This window comes from Anastrepha obliqua, chromosome 1, assembly GCF_027943255.1.
Source record: "Anastrepha obliqua isolate idAnaObli1 chromosome 1, idAnaObli1_1.0, whole genome shotgun sequence".
In the NCBI taxonomy this organism is placed as follows: domain Eukaryota; kingdom Metazoa; phylum Arthropoda; class Insecta; order Diptera; family Tephritidae; genus Anastrepha; species Anastrepha obliqua.
In genome coordinates, this window is record NC_072892.1 from 28,938,930 (window position 1) to 28,963,874 (window position 24,945).

Sequence of the window (24,945 nt, forward strand, 5' to 3'; positions counted from 1 at the left end):
AAGCATCCAAAAAAGCTGTAAACGCCAATTATATATACATTTATCAAAAAAAAAAAAAAAAAATAAGCTATAATATAGAAAGTTCCACGCAATATGGCACAACAAATTAATGCGTTCAAGAACAAAAATTGTATCTGTGTAGCTTCTTAAATGCTACTGTAAATAACTTTTGAAGTGCTTGAGCTGAGTTGCTTTTGTAGTTTTTAAAAACTTCATACGAGAATATGCATTAAGAACGCATGAACAATTTTTTTGCCCATTTTGTATTATTACTTTTTATTTTTTTCTCGTTTCCATTTTGTAAATGATCAGTATCGCAACTACAACAGATTTCGTTTTAGTTACAGCGACTTTTACCACTTCTCTATAAAAGCAAAGCTCGAAATGAAATTTCCAAAGAAACTAAATTCATTGATATTTGTGAATTGAAGGTTGACTCAACTAGTTGAACGACAAGTTGAATGGTGTAAGCTTTGCTTTATATTAACTATTCCTCACATTGCTGTGATCCAAAGTTGGTTCATTCATATGCTTAAATAGTTTGGAAAACGTTTAGTAAATTTTAATATTACATTGTGTTAAAAATGCATTTAGCCAAAGCGCTGACTATATTATTACTTGCAAAGTGTGCTATAATTGCTGGTAAAGATGAAAACAAAACCTTCGAAGCTACGAATGAATGGCGGGAAATAAAGGAAGGTATGTTGTGTATTGGTATGTTCTTAAGGAAAAGTTGTATTATATTTTATACTATTTCGAAGGACAGGAAATCCCAGCAGGATTGCATGTGCGCATTAACTTTCAGACCAAGAAAAAGGAAGCAAAACTGTATGAACCTGAAAAAGATGACCATAAACATATTGCCTTGTCCAATGTAGTTGAGAATGAGGCTAAAACAAAACATAAAGAAGCCGCTAAACCTGCACCAAAAATCAGTAAAACACTCTCCGAAGCTTTAAAAAGTCTTCCCAAAGAAAGACTAAGTATTGATTACTCACCGGAACAACTGGAACAAATAAAAAGAGATTTCAAAACTTACAGTGAATTGAAGAAATCTTTTAGTGAATTAAAAGATAAATTCAAAACTGATGCAGAACTAATAACACAGCTTCTGGATGAGTATAAAAACCTTAGTAAAGAGCATGAGATTTCGTTGAAGCCGCAGACTAAACTTGCAACTAAACTTCGCATACTTGAGGATCTGGACTATCTCGTTCATCAAATTGACAATGCATTGTGGTTTATTGACGAGGGAGGCTTAGAAAAAATATTACTACCGCTGGTAGTAAACGAGACAAATATAGATTTACGCATAAAGGCTGTCCGTGTGTTAGGAGCTGTGACTCTTAACAATCCCAAGGCTCAAATAAAAGCGTTCGAATTAAATTTCGGATCTCATTTAACACAAATTCTTGTTTCATCTACGGCAACAGAAGAATTATCGGCAACATTGTACGCTCTGGGTAGTCTTTTGAGAAAATTTCCTTTGGCGTTACAGAAAATTCTCTCAACATCCGGAACACAAGCATTGACTACTGTCCTAGCAAAAGAATGTGAATTAAAAGTAAAAGCAAAGGCTATAACACTTATAAGCGATATAATTGTGGAAAAAAATCTTGTACTTTCGAATTATTCAGACTCAGATAACCCACTAGCCGCGGCACAATATGCTGACTTAAATATATCGGAATGGCTGCAGTCAAATGCATTTTGCGAAACTGTCGACAGGTTGATTTCAACAAATCTTTACGAACTATTGGACCAGCCCGATTCAGCAGAGTACTTTGTGATAGGATTAGAGAGCTCGGAAAAAATTTGTAAATCAGTTTGGTCAACAAGCCCTCAATTGAGGCATACTTTATTAACTATAAAAAACCGCTACATGCATAGCCAAAATGAGTTTCGCATAGAGGTAGCGCAGATGATTGAGAGACTGATAGAAGTTCTGTATAGTTCCAAAAGTCATGAAGAGCTTTAGAGGTTTTCTCACGAATTGGTAATAATAATGTTCGAAGACATAACTTGTTTAACACTCATAAGTGAGGATTGAATAAAGATTATATGCATTTTTTTATGACTGGACCAACTTTTATTATAAAAGGTACATTAAAATTGGTTAAATTGTACAACCTTTTAAATTTTTTTCCACAAAAGAATTTAGTATATTTTGAGGGGGAATACAGGTTTATACAATAGTGTAATAATAGGACTTTTAATCCACCAAGTTTCAACAAGTGGTGAATAGATGGAGCAACTGTCAAAAATAAACATTTGGTAGCGCCGCAAAAGAGCTGTTAACAATTACATTTGTAAAAATAATGAGTTACCCCTGATTTATGAGGTATAACTTCACTCGCCTCGCTAGCGGCGAATCTTACTCGATAACTCTGTTGTTGCGTTGATATGCAAATTTTTCGTGAAGTGATCAAAGCGCAGATACAGCGAGCAGAGAGGGAAACGAAGGTGCCTACTAGGCAATGTGACACCCAGTTTAAGGTGGGTCCAAGGTGGTATTGTAAATCTAAAGTTGCTATTGGCAAATAATAAAAAAATGCTGTGGAAAACTGTTGTCAAATATACGCACGTATCGAAAGAAAATATGTTATGTATTGGTTTCACTTTGTTTAATATATTTTGATAGGTACTAAAAAAAAAGAATGAATGAAGGTTTCATATTTTCCGCTTTCGGAAGTATCTAAAAATAAAATTGAAAACAAAAAAATACAAATCATTTCGAATTCTTTAAATAACTGGTATACAAAACCCTCTAGTTACATATGTATGTAACGGATGATTAGATAATGAATTCTTTTGTACTCAATTTAAAAGTGTTATCGCTTGATTGTAAATATAAAGACCGAAAGTATTGAAACTTTAATTCAAAAATCTTAGTGCGTTACTAAATGGAAGAAAATCATTATGTATATTGTAGAATATATCGGAATCATTTCGAATTGAATAAGTCAAATTTGGGTGATTACATCAATTCAACTAACATTACCTTCTCAAGGTGGCAACACTATAAATGGATATCGTGTTGTGTGGCATACATTGTCTGTTAGGCGGGGTATGCACGATACAAAATGTGTAGCGAGCATAAATGTAAAATTAAATTTGCGTTAACACAGCAAAACATTGTTGCCGAACATCACTTTTTAAGATTTTTTCTGGCGATACGAGCGGATTTTCAGCAACCCTGCTGTTCGACCAAGGCATTGCAGAAATCGCACATATGGAAACATCTAAAGAAAATGAAAGATGATTCATTCTTGGTTTAATAGAAGACCAGAAAACTCGCATATAAAATTATTAGTAGAGCTGCAGCGGATTATAAAGACTTTGCGCGAATGGATTTTACTTCTTATGAAGATTTGCTGGCTATGGCCAAGCCATATGGAAAAGCATAATATAAATATGACGGAAAATATATTAATATTATCAAACAATTAATTTTACAAAAAAAAGAGGTTGTCTGTAAAGTCGGTTTACTAACGATAGTTTAACACGATAACGTCATAAGAAAATACTAATTGAATGGTTGCATTTTTCAAAAGAAAATTTTAATTTTATTTGTTTGATAGATATTTTGTATGGATATAGAGAATGAGTTAACATTAACATAACATAATATACCTTAACATAACAGAACATAACATAACATAACATAACATAACATAACATAACATAACATAACATAACATAACAAAACATAACATAACATAACATAACATAACATAACATAACATAACATAACATAACATAACATAACATAACATAACATAACATAACATAACATAACATAACATAACATAACATAACATAACATAACATAACATAACATAACATAACATAACATAACATAACATAACATAACATAACATAACATAACATAACATAACATAACATAACATAACATAACATAACATAACATAACATAACATAACATAACATAACATAACATAACATAACATAACATAACATAACATAACATAACATAACATAACATAACATAACATAACATAACATAACATAACATAACATAACATAACATAACATAACATAACATAACATAACATAACATAACATAACATAACATAACATAACATAACATAACATAACATAACATAACATAACATAACATAACATAACATAACATAACATAACATAACATAACATAACATAACATAACATAACATAACATAACATAACATAACATAACATAACATAACATAACATAACATAACATAACATAACATAACATAACATAACATAACATAACATAACATAACATAACATAACATAACATAACATAACATAACATAACATAACATAACATAACATAACATAACATAACATAACATAACATAACATAACATAACATAACATAACATAACATAACATAACATAACATAACATAACATAACATAACATAACATAACATAACATAACATAACATAACATAACATAACATAACATAACATATCATAACATAACATAATCACGTCAAAAAATAATAATAACATTAAAACAACAGGTATTATTAACAAACTTGGTTTTATTTTAAATTCTTCAAGTAAATCAAATTAATAATAATCAATAAGAAGGCATTTGCAAATACAAATACGTGAATTTATATATGTACATATGCGCATATACATACACATATACGCTCACTTAAGTAGGAGAGAGCAAGATGTCGAACGTTGCCGTTCGTTTGCTTTGTCGTTCGTTCCGCGCTTTCGCTTGCAGTTCATTCAAGGTAACGGCAATGAGCAAGGTAACGACATATGAGCAAGGTAACGGCAATGAGCAAGGTAACGACATATGAGCAAGGTAACGGCAATGAGCAAGGTAACACTAATGAGCAAGGTAACGACACATTTTTTCGTGCGTGCAGCCTGTTAAATCGAATTATAAGACGTTATCACGTCAAAAAAAATGTAACATTGTGCACATGATTCCATTATTTTACCGCCTTATTTTTACTGAAATAAATACATTATTATTTTTCATATTTATATTTGCCTCATATTTATAATGCCTCATGCTTACCAAGGTAGGCATTAATTACCAAGGTAAGCATGACAGAAGGTTTGCCATTATCAGCTGTCAACACATAGTTATCGATAGAGTAACAGATTTGATTGTTTTTCTACTTTTTTGTCTATAAATTGTAATATTTTCTATAAATTACACTTAATTGACTATCTGACAATCGTGGTTCAAAGATTTTGGCATTACAGGGACCAAATCAAAAACAAAATATATTTCTCTTGTGTACATAATATATGCTTGCAAGGCGCATTTATTTAAGGTGGTGGAACTAGACCAACAACAATGTTTTGTACGTTTGATTGTCACGGCAAGATATTGGCGAAGTAGAAAACAAAAAATTAATTCGCTTTGTTTTATTTTGTGCTGACAGCTACATGGACACAGCGAAAGAAAAAATCAATCAACTGATTTATCAACACCACCTTTAATAGATTCACCTTGGATCTACACTTCCGTTTTTATTCAGTAAAATAAAGGCTTCCTACACATTCAGTACTACCATAATTAAATAATTGTAAAAGCGTAAAACAAACGATTTTTTATCATTCTTAGCATCAGGTTCTACGTACTGGAAATATTCGTGGTTTTCCTCACCAAGGACTGCTACCTCAGCTTGGTAAATCCCATCTTTTGGCGTTCATCACTGGACCACTTTCTTCTTATCCGGGTGGTATTGAGTCCAACTCTGGAGAACACTCTGTTCGAACTATTCTATTTTGTGCATTCATTGTAAGATCTGCTCTGGCCTTAAGCCACACAGAGAGTGGACCACACGGACCTGTGTTGCTTTCGTTAACACGTGGCCATATCCCTGCGGCTCTAGCCTTGCGTAATGCGCCGCCCATATGTAGGTGTATTTGATCAATCTGCATAAGCGAAATAATTAATTTTAATTGAAATGAAAAATATTGGAATATATTATGTATATGTAGGTTTATTCAAGTCAATATAAGTTTGCAAAAAATTATTGTAAATGAGTAACACATCTGCATTTAGCTCATCAAAAACTTTTTGCAGCGCTACCATGAGAGCCATCATTTCTGGAGTGGGTTTACATAATTCGCCTTCAGATAAGTGGCTTAGAATATTTTGCTTCAGCTCCTTCCTGCGAATAAGGGGATCCTAGAAATTTGAAAAAATCGATTTTTTGCTTTTTTGAATATTTCGAGAGTATAGTATCTTAAGAAAATACTGTGAAATTTTCATGCGGAAATTCCCAATATTTTAGCTTCTACAGCTCATTAACTAGGTAGAGAGCGGTCCGCGCGCTCCTGTACCTCAAACTTTGAACTAATTAATTTATCTCGAAACGACTTTTTTCGACTTTTGTGTTGTCAAAAAAAAAACAAAAAAAAAATCCAACCGAATCGTCTGAAATTTCAATATGTTGTTCACAACATCAATGGCGATCACCCGTACTAGATTAAAAAACTGAAAAATACCCGATTTTTAGAGTGTAAAATTTAAAATCGCTCCATTTTGTCAAAAAAGTAGTACGGGACATAGCTACAGTCATACTGAATAATATTTTTTTTGGTTTTTGTGTTTTAGATAAATAGAAGAGCCAAAATGGACAACACCGTCCAGGTCCAATTTTTCGGGAGGGTCAACTTCAGCACCATTTATTAGAACTAAAGAACAAAAAAAATTTTTGTGTGTAAAAGAAGTTATTGTAAATAAAAAGCCTAAAAATTTTAAATATCGTTTTTAATTTTTTTATTTATTTTAACTCGATTTTTCCAGGAGCTATTTCTACATATTGAGCCCATTTTTGCAACATACGAGCAGCCGGAAGTGAAAGTCCACTCTCTGTTTCCTTCGCGTTATGGAATGTGAAATATCCTCCTTAGACCAGTGGCGTTTGCAACTTACACAGCTGATTTTCAGTAAAAATGGCTTGCAACTTCTCCTCAATATTCCTTTGTTCGAACAACGATTTTGAACGCCATATTGCAGCTCAGCCATTTCTTTCCCAGGCTATTTTTCCGTCTCGGAAGAAAGTTGCTTTCCGTAAGCAAATTTTTTTGTTTGCGCCATTTTTGGAGCCGATCATTTCAAGCTGTTATGGAACGGTACAGTAGATAGGGCTAGTTTACTGGGTTGGTAGCCCTTGGTCGGGAAAAACCCTAGTCATTCCGGTAACATAGTACTGGCTGCCATGCGGATGACGGCAATAGGCCGGCCGGTTTTAAACTATGCTGCGCCTGTCTAGTCGCCTGGAACCAGTGATTCGCAGTGGACGAAGTTACAGAATTATCAAAACACTGCCATTGGGACTGCGACAGGATGTCTTCTGATGCCCCCACTACAACATTTACATGACGAGGCCCATATACTCCCTGTCAAAGAGCATAATAAACTGCTCAGCAAGCAGTTCCTGTTAGGCTATTACCGCAGGTCTCACCCATGCAGACACCTGCTTGAGTCTGAGCCGCCTCACAGGCATGACAGCGGGTACCTCTTCAACTACGTGGACGAGATCCAGGACAAAACAGATCGACATTTACTGGATCAGACAGTGTACAGACAGACAATTAACGACATTCATCGGGAGACTATTAGTACCTTCTTAAGCTTCCGACCACCGAATGCCGTCATCGGAGCTAGACCACCACCCATTGCAGACGAAGAGCTCTAACTTTCCCAAGAGTCACCTTGGCACAATTACGTTCTGGATACTGTAGTAGGTAAACCTCCTACCCGACATACTAAACATATGTCCGCAATGTGAAGGTACCCCGCACGACATTAACCAATTTTTCACATGCCCCATTAAATCCACTCATCTAACACTCCTCTCCCTCTGGTCCCAACCTGTCGAAAAAGCAAGTTTCCTGGGCCTTCCGGTAGACGAGCGGTAGCTACACTACACTGACAGGGAAAAGTTACTGCTACAACAACAACAACAGCTGTTACGGAATCAATTCAGTGCACTTAGGCATATTATTCCAAATCTGATGTTTATTTTTGTACTTCTGTTTTATTCATCAGATCTTCGTAAAAGTGCCTTAGGCCCTGTCTATGCCCGGAATGAAAACTTCACAGTTTCTGTTTCAGCTGTATCAAATTTTAATAATAAATAGGTGTTTATTCAGAGTTAAAAAAGTTAAGTATGCAGGCATTTAGTTAAAGTGCGTTAACAACTCTTATCAACTCGATTTGTGCTTAAAATTTCGAAGTATAGTCCGTGCTCATATTTTTGAAGTTCCTTTATGATTTTAGTTTTCTCAAATGCCGCTCCTGGGGTGTAAACTCCTCCTCTGCAAATGGTCATATAAATGTTATTTTGAATATTAAATTTAATAATCTAGATTAGATTCACAAACCGATGTGGAAGTTTTGAGTGTTCATTAAGTATCGTTATTGCGCCGACCAAGAGACAAACCGATGCCACACCATAGAAGGGGCAGGTGCCACTTACACTGCCCACTACAACTTTATTGGGTGAATCAGCAAATGTATTTCGAATGAGTTTTGTGCTTTGATCCCAACCCTCTGCTTTAAATGTTATTTGAAAAAATATTTCATCAGCATTGTCCTCGTTAGGTCCGAAGGAGAAAAGTCCAAATGAAAATATACGAGGGCATTTTAATAGTAAACGACGAGTCCATGAGAGTTGTGAAAAAATCAAAATGATGTAATACCAGCAAACAAGAAGCAAGGCGATGGCAGGGTTTCTGTAATAATTAATTAGAATTAAACAAGTGTTGGTCGATTGACTAAATTACTGTTAAAGAGTTATTGTAATTATCAGTTAACTCAGATAAAATAATTCTTTCTCAGCATCTCTAGCAGTAGATTTTCTATACTTTTGTTTACCAACCTTAAGAAATTATGATAAATCATCAATCGTTTGTAGTGGTTTTGAAGATGTGTATAAGCAATATTTAAAATTAAATTATGAGTTTTGATTTAGGTTTTAAATGTAATTTTCTCTGAAGTAATGGGAATCTTATAAATTTCATCAGGCGATACTCAAAATCCGGGTAGCAAAACACTAGTTGGAGCAACTTTCCCAGGCACGCTTCGTGCAACTAAATCTGGCAAAAGTTCGAATTTAACGAATGCCTCTTCTGCGGCTGGTGATTGCACTACTACGTGTGGCGGGTGTTTTTTTTTATCATAGTACAGGGGGGCCCATATAGCGTTTGCTTTTTGAACCACCTATTGACGTGATAACGTCTTATAATTCGATTTAACAGGCTGCACGCACGAAAAAATGTGTCGTTACCTTGCTCATTAGTGTTACCTTGCTCATTGCCGTTACCTTGCTCATTTGTCGTTACCTTGCTCATTGCCGTTACCTTGAATGAACAAACAAAGCAAACGAACGGCAACGTTCGACATCTTGCTCTCTCCTACTTAAGTGAGCGTATATGTGTATGTATATGCGCATATGTACATATATAAATTCACGTATTTGTATTTGCATATGCCTTCTTATTGATTATTATTAATTTGATTTACTTGAAGAATTTAAAATAAAACCAAGTTTGTTAATAATACCTGTTGTTTTAATATTATTATTTTTTTTTGACGTGATAACGTCTTATAATTCTATGTAGCCGGCTGCACGCACCAAAAAATGCGTCGTTATCTTGCTCATGCGTCGTTACCTTGCTTGAACAGCATGTTATGTTATGTTATGATATGTTATGTTATGTTATGTTTTGTTATGTTATGTTATGTTATGTTATGTTATGTTATGTTATGTTATGTTATGTTATGTTATGTTATGTTATGTTATGTTATGTTATGTTATGTTATGTTATGTTATGTTATGTTATGTTATGTTATGTTATGTTATGTTATGTTATGTTATGTTATGTTATGTTATGTTATGTTATGTTATGTTATGTTATGTTATGTTATGTTATGTTATGTTATGTTATGTTATGTTATATTATGTTATGTTATGTTATGTTATGTTATGTTATATTATGTTATGTTATGTTATGTTGTGTTATGTTATGTTATGTTATGTTATGTTATGTTATGTTATGTTATGTTATGTTATGTTATGTTATGTTATGTTATGTTATGTTATGTTATGTTATGTTATGTTATGTTATGTTATGTTATGTTATGTTATGTTATGTTATGTTATGTTATGTTCTGTTATGTTATGTTATGTTATGTTATGTTATGTTATGTTATGTTCTGTTCTGTTCTGTTATGTTATGTTATGTTATGTTATGTTAATGTTAACTCATTCTCTATATCCATACAAAATATCTATCAAACAAATAAAATTAAAATTTTCTTTTGAAAAATGCAACCATTCAATCAGTATTTTCTTATGACGTTATCACGTTAAGCTATCGTCAGTAAACCGACTTTACAGACAACCTCTTTTTTTTTTGAGAATGGTAGCACAATTACATGTCAAATGTGTTCATAATTTTCTTAAAGGTTTGACATTTACGAAATGGGACGCTATACGCTTGAACAAAATTGGGAAATATTGAAAACCTATTTCCAAAGTGGTGAGTCTTCTTCTTCTTTTCTGATTTTCACATCGGTGGCTACGTCAATAAGCAAAATTTTCGGATTTGGGGCTCAGAAAATCCACACGTTACTGTAGAGGAGCAAATGCATCCACAACGAGTCACTGTTTGGTGCGGTTTTTGGTCTGGCGGCATCATCGAGTTGTTTCCGAAAATTGAAGAGGATGACATGGACGACATTTGGTTTCAACAGGACGGTGCAACTTGTCACACTGCCAAAGTTACACTCGAACTTTTGGCTACCGTTTTTGAAAACCGAATAATCAGCCGAAATTCCGATATCAATTGGCTGCCTCGGAGCTGTAATTTAAGTCCGTTGGACTATTTTTTGTGGGGAGCCGTTAAGGACAAATGCTATGCGAACCATCCAGAGACGATTGATGCTTTAAAACACGAAATCGAAGTTGCCATTCATGAAATTGGAGCCCAAACAATCGAAAATGTGCTTAAAAATTGGGTTGATCGAATGGCCTACTGTAAAGCCAGTCGTGGCAGTCATTTGAACGATATTATTTTTCATTCATAAATGACAGTGTTCAATATTCAAAATAAAAAAAAAAAAGTTTGAAAACATATTGATTAGTTTTTTTTTTTATAACCGATTCAAAAAGTAAATTTTACATGGCCCACCGTATATTAAGTGCGATATAGCTGTCAAAATCCATACAAATTGCATTGCCGTGAAACATGCGTGAGTTTTCGTATGTATCTCACGGCAAAGTAGTACTCAGTTCACGCCGTGAAAACATCGCACATAAAATGCACATCCCATTTGAAATCTGTGAAATGTTAAAAAAATTCAAATACACCATTTTAAGCGAAAGGTCTTCGCAAAGAGTGCAAATAAATCTTCTTTATATTTTTTTGTGTCAATATGTATGTGTATTAATTTCTCTAAAAACACTTTTCCTAATCTAAATTTGCTAATTACTTCTGAGGCGATGATCATAAATTAGACGCTTCTTCACATTTGGCAATCAATGTTGCCAGCAACATTTCGCGGAAAACCAAATGCATGTTGCTAGCGACATTTCACAGCTGCGAAGTTAGTACTAGCCTTTACACTGATCGTATGGAGATTGCCGCAAAATAACGTGGCTACACCAAAATCGACCCCTTTGAAGCTCTTCCACTGTATCTTGGCCTCTGCAGATTTTTACGGATCACCCAAGGCCACCAATAAGTACTGTCCGTTCCCATGGCAGTCGGTTCTATGTTACCGGAACGACCCGGATTTATAGCCGGCCAAGAACTGTGGTTTCAGCAACATTCTCCATATATGTATATGCTGCTACAACAACAACAACAACAACAAAAATAAGCACTGCCACAAGTTCTGTTTCCGGATTTTTAAAGTATAGGGTTTTTCAGTAAGAGCGCTTCAACTTTTGAACTTTTTTGAATAAAACACAAATGGTTTGACTTTTTTAACTAATTTTTTTTTATTATCGAGTTTGAACATATACATTTATGTATGAAATTCGATTTCTTTTGCATGACCACCGCGTGCACGTTTTACGAAGTCCAATCGTTGAACCCAATTTTCGACCACTCTTTTGCATAAATCGGCCGAAATTCCAGCAATTTCGCGTTCAATATTGGCTCTGAGCTCACAAATCTTCGCCGGCTTGTTACTGTAGACCAATGACTTCACATAACCCCAAAACGGGACGGCTTGTTAAATGGACCGTAAAATGGCCGTAATGCTCTTAAAGTAGCAGCAACAGAACGATTATTTTCATAAAAAATTTGCACGATTTGCAATCGTTGCTCAAGTGTGTAGCGTTCCATGATGAAATGTATACTAATGAAGTTTACAAATGACAAGCGAAAAATAAAAAATATTGCGTCGTTCGCCCTCCCTATCGGAAAAAAGTTGAAGCGCACCTATTGAATAACCCTATAGTAGGCTTTTACATTTTAAATTAAATGGTTACGTTCCTTCATTTATTCACAAAAATTTTCTAAAATAAACACGATTGGAAGATGTTTATACACGAATTTCTAACAAATGGAAGTCGAGAATTTATGCACTTTTTAAAATTGACTCGGTGACTTCGCTGTAGCAGCTGATTTGTTTTTTTTTCGTGTGATTTGCCAAGGTCTATTTTGTAAGCATTTAGGCTACTTTAAATAGACAGCACGAAAAGAAAAAAATCCCAAAATAGTCTTATAGTCGACTTGGGCCGGTTTGATATGTATCAACCAAGGCGAATCTATTAAAGGTGGTGTTGTTAAATCAGCTGAGTTGTTTTTTTCTTTCGCCGTGTCCGTGTAGCTGTCAGCTCAGAATAAGCCAAGGCGAATTCATTCATTGTTTTCTACTTTGCTATTACTTTGTTTTGGCAATCAAACGTACAGAACATTGTTATTGGTCTAGTGCCAACAACTTTAATGAATGTGCCTTGGTATCAACTCAAAAGACTTTACCTTATCTTTGAAAAGTTTGCACTACTATGTACAAGTTTGACACTACCTTACGTAAATAATTGACTATGTGAAATTTAGTTTGGATAAAAAAACTTAAACAAATTTTTTTACAAGTTTCATAACAACCCTCAGCAATCCCCATCACTCCCCATCACTACTGGAACAGTTGACGGTCGTTTTGGGTATCCTCCACATAAAATCTATCATAACTCTTTGCGTCACCGGCCGGCGCTCTAGCAAATATATAATAATAATGACTCTTAGTATCAACCGGCACGCAATGACTAGATCGAAAGTCTAGGTAATTTTTGCTAAATTTCAATTTGAACACAATTATTATAATACATTCGGCGAACTGCCACTTTTCACGAAATTAAATATCCAATGCAACTTAAACGGGCCTGAGCAAATGTTACTGGCCTCATGTTGACAACATGTTGCGAGCTTTTTCACAGGGTGAACGGAGTGCAACTTTGTGCTATTTCACGTTAAATGGCAGCAGCAACAAAAACAAGTGTTGTGTTATGTTAAGATTATTTTATTCTGAATGTTTTTTTTTTGTTTGTGGGGAAAAATAAAATGTTCGTTACTAAAAGTACTTTACGCGTTTAATTTTTGTTGCTGTTAAAATTTTCTATAAAATCTGCTGCGCTTGGATTCTCGTATGTTGGGAACACTGCCACTAGCTCTTGGACTATCAGTAGTTTCAGAAAAATATCGGAACTTGTCATCTTCTGTGAGCACATTATTTTTTATGAATCTTCCAAATAATGACCAAACCTTTAAATGCTATAACAGAGATATACCAATCCCCTGGCATTACTGTTATCGATAAGTATCCGAATCATTTTGCACCCAACTGCGAGCCAAGGTGCACTAGACAGTGCATAGAGAGACATTAAACGACATCCCTTGCGAGACCGTTAGGCACATGTGAAGGCAGAACATGTCTGTGCAAATCTATTCACCTCGCAGAAATCCACTTAGAAAGCTGAAAATCATGTCCAGATCCATGCCAAGACTAATTATAAATGATCTCCACATGAAAGCCTTCCGCCGCTCAACTGGCTATCTTTTGACAACGCGCTTGAAGAAAACTAGACTCGACAGATGCAAGCAGCATCTTCGGTGGGACGCGATGAACGGCCATGAAAATATTTTTTTCACAGACAAAATTTATGCTAAAACTTCTAGATACACAAAAAATGTTGTTCCAAGGGTTCAGCGTAGCCACCATACATCCATTCAGCCTCCGTCAGGGCTTGGTGAGTGTCCTGTAAAGGCGTTACATCTCTTCATTTCTGCGAAAAAGTGGTTGAGACCAGGGCAAAGAATACCAGGAGGATGTCTTAGAAGGCGTGGTAAAACAGTTGAGCAGTACTCTCTTCAATGGAGACCTATAAGTCCAACCTATAAGGCAAAAACTAGACAGCATTGGCTAAAAAACAATATTCTTGGGTTCATAGCCGTAGAAGATTGGCCATCGGGAAGTCCAAATCTGAATCCATTCGACTACAGTTTGTGGTCAGAATTGGAGAACATGGTCTGTCGAAGACCTCACAGAATTTCGGAGAGTCTCGAACAATCTTTGGTTCGAGCAGCGAGGCCAATATCCATGGAAACCGTGCGTGCGGCAATAGCTGATTGGCTTAATCGTTTGAAGGCTTGTGTAAAAGCAAATGGTGACTATTTCCAATGAAAATTAAATAAAACTAACTTCATTAAAAAAAGGATTTTAATTTCATACCATCGTATAATGGACTTTACAGGAACTTGTGGCAGGACTAAATATGCATTTTTGCTAAACGAGAACACATTTCTAATGATTTTGAAATTTAATCGTGGATAAAGAATAAAATATGTGAAGAAAGGCACAGATCGAAGCTCGATTTCACGGGTACTTATCATAAATTGCTAAATAGTATTCACGGAAAAAAATGGTTTTTGACGTACGGCATCGTTTATATATATATTTTTTTTCCTTGTTCACTCCTCTCGGGAGCACAGGGCCTCGACAAGACTCAGTCTTGAGTTGGTTTCGTTGATCTATTTGGATTTCTGACAGGGTAGGTGAATAGCCTGCCGCTACCAGTCCTAAGAAGTAGTGGGAATGTCCACATTTTTCTGGCAGAAGGATCGCACAGATATGGTTGAGGACTTCACTAAATTTCGTGTGTCTGTGCTATTACCGCGATCGCCCGCTTCCTCTTTGCTAGCGCAACTGATGTAATACCACTAATTTTGCTTACACAATGCAAATAATGCGCCGACTATTGTGCGGGAGTAAGGGGATGATGGAAAGGATAAGTTTTAGGGGTTGAGGAATGAATTTTTTTTCTTTAGAAACAGGGAAAGTAGATAAATTTGGAAAAGTGTGAGACCGTGCTTTACGTGGGACTCGAACCCACAACCTCTGGGATGGCAGGCTAGTGTACTTACGCTAGTCTACCGATACCGTTTGGACTTTGTATGTTATTTGCTCATTTTATGTTACTTTAGGATGAGATTGCGAACGTAATTTGAATCAGTAAAATACTATGGGATTGTTATTATATTTACAAGCTGGCCCTAACAAGATATCGAAAAGCGAAATATCATAGTGTCACCAACAAACGAGTATGAAAACGAAAAGTATGAATGCAGCTTACGAAAACACAATATAATTGTGATACTGTATTGGTCTCAGGTCCTTTTCTTCTAGAAAGTATAATTGAGTGCGGTCAACAATATCCTCATCAACTGTGGGTGCAGGAATACCAAATCCTTGTACAACGTTTGGTTCGTTTATTATGGATCTAATGGCAAATGAAAACTTCGATAATACAAAGCAATGTGAAAACTGACTCGTTTTTTACCTGCATGGGGCTACCGGATTCATTTTCGGAAGTAATTTTCTTCGAAATCTTCTCATGTTGCTATTCCCCAGAATGAAGCTTGCCCAAACATTCATTATTGAGCCAAAAACCCATGGTTTATTAGTCCAAAATTCCATATAAGCATCAATGCTGTTTATAGTGCCTGTAAAGGGGAAGATTAAAGAATTTAAATACTGCGCCTTACGGTGATCAAGAAGTTGAGAAAAAAGAATGTATTGGACACGTATAGAAACGAATGGGCATGCGACTCCGAGATTGTGTAACAAAAAAATGTTGAAACAGTTGAAAAAAAGGAAAAAAAAATTAAAAAAAAAAATCTCGGTGGAAAAGGCAAACTTACTGGAAAGACGATCGATAAGTTGATAAGTTTATTATGGCTTAGCAATAAGGAGAAATTGTGATTCCGTCGAAAAAGTGTATAATGCTATCTGGGCCACATATTATCATTATTGTTCAACTAACGAAAAACCTCAACACGATAAGTGCCCGGACGGACCAGCCTCATGGTGCAGTTGGCAGAGGGCTGCAGCTGTCAATTAATTATCTACTTTCGAACATGAGTATGAGCCATTACCAGAAGATGTTGCTGAGGCTATACTTCCCATTTATACAGATCTCAGCAGAAAGGATTTATTAGAAAGATGTGCAGGTGGTTTTAAGCAAAACAACAACGAGAGCTACAATCAATAGGAGTTACACTTGTTGAATTTGTCAATTGCACAGAATAAGGTTGCTAAGTAGAAATAAATACCGACGTCACGGCCCATGAGGAGGCGAAATGTGGTATTTTATAGTTCTTGAAATTATCTTTTAAATTTACGCTTATCCTACAGCTAAGCCATGATGGCAAGAATAATGAGATAGCGCCTATCGTTGTACCGTTACTTTGCTCTCAGCAAATTTGACAATGAGTGATGTCGTATTAGCACCAGTAGGGCCGGATTACCATTTTCGTAACTTGATTTGGCATTTTTTTGTTATTTAGTATCGAAGTTTTAGTGCTTTCTTCATGACATTTTTCTAGCCTTCTCTAATTAAAATGTAATGTTTATAATTTTGTAAAATAAACATTCTTTAAAAATTAGTTCAATAATTCACTGTTTTATTTAGCTTTACTTTTTTTAAAATCTGGTCGCATTGCCCGCGATTGCAGTTATTGTTGGTGTTCTTCTCCTTTCAGCAGTCAAATCTCTCTCTCGCTACTGCAGTGCTGCCTAGCTTTGGATATAAAAACGCACTGAAATGCCCATTTAAAGAAAATAAAATACCAAATTTTTACATATTACATTTAAACTATATATACATTTAAACTGTTTTGTTAAGAGAACAACTTTTTTCTATATTTCAGATTATGTAACAAGATAAGGTGCTCTTTTTGTAAAATTGTCGTTATGGTTTCTTCAGTATTTTTTGGGATTTTGTTGCTAATTTATACTACGAATACACCTAGGGAAGAAACGATTATACTTCTATGGTTTTAATTCACATTCAGTAAATTCAAACACTTTTTAAAATGTGTAAAAAGGTTATCAATTTTAAGAAAAGTTGAGAGAAGAAGATTTACTATTTTAACATAACATAAAAGGAACAAAAAATTAAATTTTCACTTTCAAAATATCAAATTTTATAACAACCAACAAATTTTCATTAACACTAAAATCTTCTTAGAGTCACCTTTTTTAATATTCTTTTGTTAATTAATACACTTTTTTTAACTTACAGTTTCGGTGGCTTTAAATTTAAAAATTTTCGCAATTTGGGTATAAAAAAGCACTAAATTTATTGCGAAGAGCAAATGGTTGGCAACACTGCACAACTCAGCTAATGCGACGTCACGCACTCTCTGATGGGCGCAATCTTGTTTCTATCACTCTTGCAGCCAAGCTGTGTTCATGCACAATGACTTGTTATCTTTGCTAATCGCTTTTACAATAACAACTAGCAAACCCGGCAAGTGAAGTCGAAGTGAAAATCTTGAAATGAGTTGATAGCGGCTGCATTGATCAATTATAAAAAAATTTACGCTGGAAAATAATATACCCCTTAAATTATATAAAATAAAATACAAAGAAATATAAAAGCGTATCATTACTGAGAAAATATAAAATGTAATTTGTAAACTTGCCGTTAAAGTGATTTCTCATATAGTTGATACCAACGTCTGCAGGCAAGCTTTGCAGTCCGCAACTCATGATAACATAGACACCTCTTTTTTTCGCTAATTTATCGAATTTATAGTGTATGTAGTCCATAAAGTGAGACTCAATACAGAGATCAATATAATGGGTTTTCGCTAATATACAGGCTTTGACAACATTCTCGCTGTATGATTCATAAGGGCCAACGCAATTAATTAGAACCTGTAAAAGTAGCAATTTCTATAAAAAATGCGTGGACATAAATACATCAACTTTACTAAATACAATACAAACTTTTATTTTAAAACAACTGATTTAATATAAGTACTCACATTTTAACGGCTAATTTATATAAAACTTATGGTGGCACAAAATTAAACACCCTATCGGAAGGTTTACAATTTTTGCAAATGGCAAACGTCAATCATATTTGACACTTGTGAACTAGACAGTGGTGGGATAAAACAAAGATTTTCATCATCCAAAATTTTCAACAATTTTTTTTCTATTTAATAAAAAACTTATTCAAAAACAAAATCGGATGTTTAATTTTGCGTCAGTGAAAATAATTTAAGCATAAACTGTACCGTAATTATAAATAAGGGCAAAAGGTCTAAGTTCCGGCAGTATATTACAAGATGAAGCCGAAAATAAACAAGACTGAGCTAAAATAGAAGCGACGAGAGCTTTGTTCTGATAACTTCGAGTTTATTTATTCAAAATGGTCCCCTGTGGCCTCGATACACTGTTTTGCGCGATCTAAAAGCTTTTCGAAAAAGTGTTTCAGGTCATTGACCGGAATGTTCTTCGGGATGTCGGTGCAAATCTTTTGGATGGCCTCTACGGATGCAAAACGTTTTCCTTTCATGGGCAATTTTCCGAATAGGTAGAAGTCACAGGAAGCCATATCCACAAGAGTGGATCGATGAGATGGTGCATTATCATGCAATAAGTCCCAGCTTCCTCCTTCGCGGTATGAAGAACGAATTCGACGAATGCGATGCCACAAACGCATCAAAACGCCAACATAGAAAATTGCAATTTGGACAATCCCCTAGGAATCGTAAAAACAAATGAGCATCGACTTGATTTTTGACTACTCCAAACACGATTTTTTGGGTGGTGGCTCGTCTGGTGCCGTCATGTTGGAAACATCACGTTTTACCACCAGTTACAATGTTGTAAAGGAAGTTCTCGTCTTTTCACGCCTCTTCAATGAGATCTTTCGAATGTTGAATTCTGATCATTTTTTGGTCCTCAGTTAACTTGTGCGGAATGAAACGTGCACAGACCTTTCGTAAGCTCAAATGATCAGTTAAAATGCGATAAATCGATGTTTTGGAGATATTCAACTCTGATTGCATGAATTTGAACGATGAATTCAATTAATTTTTTATAAATTTACGAAAAATTTCGATGGAGTTTTTGGTGATTACTGATTTTGGGTCGTATGTTCATTCATGTCCTCACAACCATCTTTGAGACGTGTAAACCACTCATGAACTCTGACGCGAGATATTCAATATCCCCATAACCTTTTTGTATCAATTCAAATGTTTCGGTAAACGTTTTACCGATTTTAAATCAAAATTTGGTATTAGCTCTTTGTTCGAAACTCATTTTAGTACCGATGACACAAACATACTGACACTTTAGACGCAATAACTTCGATTCCACTGAACCGAATGTCACCAAGCTTTCACTGGAGGCCAGCTAGGGATGTAAATTCCAACGCACTAACTCATTAAAAAGATGGCGTCATCAAAAACATTTTTATGTGCCAGTTTTGCTTATTTTGGACTTCACCTTGTACAAATCTCTTTCCTTTGCCGGCGTCCATTTTATTTAGTTGTTACTCTGACGCGTCTCCTTACATTCGTAATAATAATTATCGATAACACAGAAAACACAGGGTTGTACGGAAAAAAGTGTGCTTATAATTTATGATAAGATTATTTTAATTTGTAAGAAATTTTGTATGGGTAATCTCGCTTTTTAATTATGGATTGGAAGTGAAGCTCGAAAAAGTGAAAAATCTAGTTATATGAAACCCTATTATTAAATTCTTCAAAAATTGTGAGCTGCATTTAAAATAAAATATAATGATTAAAGCGCGTGAACGACTTTTTTAGTGTTAAATTAATAACTACAATTTCGGTGTCAGAAGATGCGAAATACTACGTATTTATATAGTGTTAATAATCCCTTTTATTAAATTATTAATTACTTCTTAAACACAAATAAACTTTAGCAAAAATGCCTTCACTTCTCATTACCTACGAGTCCATTGGATTCTAAAAATTACCAGCCACATCAAGTTAAATTTTACTAAAATATGCGATGGTGTATACTTTTTTTTATTTTAAGTATTTAATACTTACTCGGCATTTTCTTGCCAATTTATAAAGCGATCTTTTCTGTTTTAGGTTTGCAACAGCTATGGGAATTTTCGATAGATTTTTTCTAGATTGAATGCCAATATCTTGCAAAAGGTCTCTCATTTTTTGCTATTAATATTAATTAGAACATACATGCATGCATTTTTTAAGAGTATAGTAGATAAACTTCTACGATATTGGGACTTACCTTATTTCGGCCTGCAACGCCCCATGAATACGATTTGAGCGCTCGCACTGCTTCTCTTACTGTAAAACGTCCTGCACAACCTGTTGCCCCAAAAATTATTACATCCAGCCGCCTTCTAGTAATATCTGGCAATGTAAAAAAATTTTTTTAAAGTAAAAATTTACAAGATGGTAAAACAATTTTAAGAGGTGATTTTTCTAACTTGGATTTAAAATCCAACAACATTAAGGAACTAAACTTTGCGCGTATATGTAAATGGATATAGTCGTAGTGTACTATATTTTAAAATAATAGAGGTGATATTCGAAAGACTAGACTAACGTCTGAATAGGAGCTGTTATCCTCAAAAATATATCTATCATCAGCAGTTTCTGGTAGCTTTGAATTCAAGGGTACATTTTCAATGAATTTCACAAAATTTATTGGCCCTGCCAGACTAAGCAGATGATAAAATATTCATTTTACGATTCTTCAAAATTTGTAAATATTGATTGCTTTTGAATAATTTTATGATGCTCTGCGATAATTATGTCATTTAGAATATCTTTAAGGATAAAGTTCGTATTCCATAATCCTCTGTCCCCTTTACGAAATGTAATTTAGAATACAATATATGTTTCAAAACTCTTGCTTTTCTTTTCGTTATTATGTATCTGCTCTATACGGCTTAATATGGCATTTTAAGCACTTGTGTGAAAGCTGAACAAGTTCGCCTTCTTCTACATACAATATATCTATAAGTATACTTGTACATATCGTCCCCTTAGTATTAAAATAGCCTATAAATTTTTTGATGTTTTGAGAAAATGAATTTCAAACTTTTTGTCGAAAGTAGCTCTCACTCAAATCTCGTTATGTCTGTAAATATTTATTATTTTTTGACTGACGTTTTGACCCACTTTGTGGAACTAGAATTTGACAAAATTTTGACCACATATGTATAAAATCGACGATGGAGAATCCAAAAATTCAATAAAAAATAATAGCCTATGAGCACATAGGCTATTGTTATACTAAGGGGACGATATAAGCATTACCGCTATGGCAATCAATTCTTGCCCGGTGAGGTTCAGGTGAGGGATTTCTTATTTTATTTATTTGCATTATTTGTGAACGAACGAAGGAGTTTGAAGATCTTTTCCTCGAATATTTAAAATGTTATGGATATTGTCACCCATTTTTTGTTTTGTATTCATCTATTATTTGCAAATTGTCTTACAGGAGTGATGAATTTTCTTCATCGAGAGGGGAATTCATTTCTCAGTTGTGTACTCAGCCCAGCCTTGATAATAGCAACAACGCATAAATTTAAGGTGCGAGCGACTCGTGATTTTGTTTAGCTTAATTAAAACCTGCTCAGTCGGCATATAAAATGCCAGGAAGGCAATAAATGTTAAAAGTAATACAGTGTGGGCCATGTAAAATTTGCTTTTTAAATCTACTATAAAAAAAAATCAATATTTTTTCAAACTTTTTTTTTATTTTGAAGATTGAATATTTTCATTTATGAATGAAAAATAATATCGTTCAAATGACTGCCAAGACTGGCTTTACAGTAGGCCATTCGATCAACCCAATTTTTAAGCACATTTTCGATTGTTTTAGCTCCGATTTCATGAATGGCAACTTCGATTTCGTGTTTTAAAGCATCAATCGTCTCTGGATGGTTCGCATAGCATTTGTCCTTAACAGCTCCCCACAAAAAATAGCCCAACGGGCTTAAATCACACCTCCGAGACGGCCAATTGATATCGGAATTTCGGCTGATTATTCGGTTTTCAAAAACGGTAGCCAAAAGTTCGAGTGTAACTTTGGCAGTGTGACAAGTTGTACCATCCTATTGAATGCAAATGTCGTCCATGTCATCCCCTTCAATTTTTGGAAACAACTCGTTGAGTATGTCACGGTAACGCTCGCCATTTACTGTAACCGCGGCTCCTCGCTCATTTTCGAAAGAAAAATGGCCCGATGATGCCGCCAGACCAAAAACCGCACCAAACAGTGACTCGTTGTGGATGCATTTGCTTCTCTACAGTAACGTGTGGATTTTCTGAACCCCAAATCCGACAATTTTGCTTATTGACGTAGCCACTGATGTGAAAATCAGAAAAGAAGAAGAAGACTCACCACTTTGGAAATAGGTTTTCAATATTTCCCAATTTTGTTCAAGGCTATCACGTCCCATTTCGTAAATGTCAAACATTTAAGTAAATTATGAACACATTTGACATGTAATTGTGTTACCATTCTCAAAAAATAGGTGGTTCAAAAAGCAAACGCTGTATGGCCCACCCTGTATATACAATTTTGATTAAGGATTTTGAAATTGAAATGTATAATAATTGAGGTTAAATCAAATATTTCATATAGTTTGCGCTTTAACGGATGTTCTTTTTTATTTTATTGAAAATAGAATGAAAATCCCCAAACCGACAAGATATTCCACCATTTGTGAGTTCGAATTGTATTTTGACGTAAAACGGTACTGTACAGACTACCGTTATTACAGCAGCTTCTAGTTTTTTATGATTTCTGTCGTCTTATTTTTTAAATTGTTTGAATAATTTTTGTTTTAAATCGAAGGTTTTATATCTTTTAGTGTATTTCGTTTCCATTTGTTTACTAAATTTCGTCTGATTTTGCATATGTTTTTATGTTGTCTTGGAAGTATATTAATTTCAGCGTAATTTATTTGTTATTTTATTTTATTTTTTAAATTCGTTGCAGTTTCTTTAGACAGTTTGACTTGCATGAATATGTAGTTGTTTATTTTTATTGTACCCGATTGTTCTACGCGACCTTCTAATTGGGGAGCCACTTTGTGATTGTAACGGCTTTCCAAGTTTTAATATTTCTCTCAATTGAGAGAAGTGTGAAAAGTTATCAGAGCTTTCAGTTGTCGATAAAAATATTTTTCTGTTTGTCAAGTGATAAACCAACTATATATCCTTACAATGAAACTTTTTTTGTCATCAAATTAATTTCTATACCCTTCCGTACCGTTTGAAGTTATGTATTAATACTATTTTTTGCAAAAAATATATAGCTACATATGAAAACTGCTGACCATCAATGAGGAGGCCATTTGAACGAGAGTTTAAGCGTTGGCTCAACTCCACTAACAACTTACTTACACACATACATATTACTTTACATTACATGCCAGTATAAATCTGAAACGAAATTGCTCGTTTCTGTAAGAGCTGTGTGCGAAAATATGGATGCATACATATGTTTGGAAAGTAAGGCTAGGAATTCATTTTTTTATCTACTTTAATACATTCTCTTTCTGCAATTGAAAACAAAGCATTCTTTGTGCGATTAAAATCATCGCTATGGGGAGTCAAATTTTCGAACCGGTCTATGCGTGACTGCAAGTCAACCAGTTCAACCTAACCTAATCCATGAGCAGTCGCGGCGAATTCTTTTGCAAACGAAGATTTTTGCTACGAATATACATACTATACATATGTATGTACACAAATATTAAGATCCATTACGTTTCGTTTTTCATTTAATATTATGTTCAGCATTTGTAATGATTTCTTTTTAAATTTTAACATTAATAGTGCAAATTTTGGATTTAAATCACTGATTAAAAAAATACTTAAAACTAATTTGCCACTACCACACGATTTTATATTGAATATGAATATTTTATATATCACACTCATATGTGCATGTAAACATTGAAGTTAAGAAGACATTGAAGACTTACCTTTCCAGGTACTTTGTTTTTTAACGAGTTTATCCTCACTAAGCACTCGAGAGTTACTTGCTTCATTACTGAAGCTCATGATGAAATGAAATGAGTGTGGCGATCCCTTCTATCATGCAGATTTTCCTTCCTAAGCATTAACTTTCGATTCGAAAATTTATAAGACAAATATTCTTCAAACATAATCCAATAATTTTTAGAAGGTAATTTGACTTCAAAATTTTTGACATATTTTATGTCGGTTGCCAAATACGCAATGTGGCCACTGCTACGATATTGAAACGGGGGGTTTTGCCTTATTATTATTATTATTGTTGTTTAACCGATCATGTGAATATGTATGTATATACATATATTGGTAGTAGCTGTAATAGTAGTATGTAGTATTTATTGCAAATAAAAGTAAAATATACAAAATTTTGATAGCTACTTAATCTAGTATTAAGAAAAAAAGAGAAAACAATCATTTGTGTCTTTATCCAGTTTGGAAAAGGCAGAACTACAATAACAGCGCGATTGGCATACGCCAACAATTGTACGCTCTCCTAAAAAAAAAATTCCGCCTCGCACGATATTTTCCCGCAACAGGCTAAAGAAGTCACACGACAGTGAGTCACCCTAAAAGTACTGCTGAA

The 24,945-nt window shown here is 34.4% G+C and overlaps 2 protein-coding genes across 2 annotated transcripts; one reads left to right on the top strand and one right to left on the bottom strand.

Annotated features, from left to right (window-relative positions):
* Positions 1–443: 443 nt before the first annotated feature.
* Positions 444–2,121, top strand: LOC129235373 (nucleotide exchange factor Sil1). Its single transcript, XM_054869185.1, has 2 exons — positions 444–699; positions 762–2,121. The coding sequence occupies exons 1-2, from the start codon at positions 585–587 to the stop codon at positions 1,976–1,978; spliced, it is 1,332 nt and encodes a 443-aa protein (XP_054725160.1). The 5' UTR covers positions 444–584; the 3' UTR covers positions 1,979–2,121.
* Positions 2,122–8,100: 5,979 nt separating this feature from the next.
* On the bottom strand, positions 8,101–24,546 carry LOC129250360 (saccharopine dehydrogenase-like oxidoreductase). The gene is made up of 8 exons (XM_054889992.1): positions 24,311–24,546; positions 20,593–20,717; positions 20,388–20,513; positions 17,994–18,228; positions 15,848–16,010; positions 15,641–15,787; positions 8,382–8,732; positions 8,101–8,315 (listed from the first exon to the last, which is right to left on the bottom strand). Exons 1-8 carry the CDS (start codon positions 24,387–24,389, stop codon positions 8,192–8,194), a joined length of 1,350 nt encoding a protein of 449 aa, XP_054745967.1. The 5' UTR covers positions 24,390–24,546; the 3' UTR covers positions 8,101–8,191.
* Positions 24,547–24,945: the final 399 nt, after the last annotated feature.

What these genes read in the sequence shown, in the direction of transcription:
- LOC129250360 (XM_054889992.1), bottom strand. Translation starts at nt 24,389, where the DNA reads ATGAGCTTCAGTAATGAAGCAAGTAACTCTCGAGTGCTTAGTGAGGAT. An exon ending in AAAACAAAGTACCTGGAAAG is followed by an intron (nt 20,718 to 24,310) that starts GTAAGTCTTCAA and finishes TTACATTGCCAG; the next exon opens with ATATTACTAGAAGGCGGCTG. An exon ending in CACAATTATATTGTGTTTTC is followed by an intron (nt 8,733 to 15,640) that starts GTAAGCTGCATT and finishes TAATTATTACAG; the next exon opens with AAACCCTGCCATCGCCTTGC.
- LOC129235373 (XM_054869185.1), top strand. Translation starts at nt 585, where the DNA reads ATGCATTTAGCCAAAGCGCTGACTATATTATTACTTGCAAAGTGTGCT. An exon ending in ATGGCGGGAAATAAAGGAAG is followed by an intron (nt 700 to 761) that starts GTATGTTGTGTA and finishes ACTATTTCGAAG; the next exon opens with GACAGGAAATCCCAGCAGGA.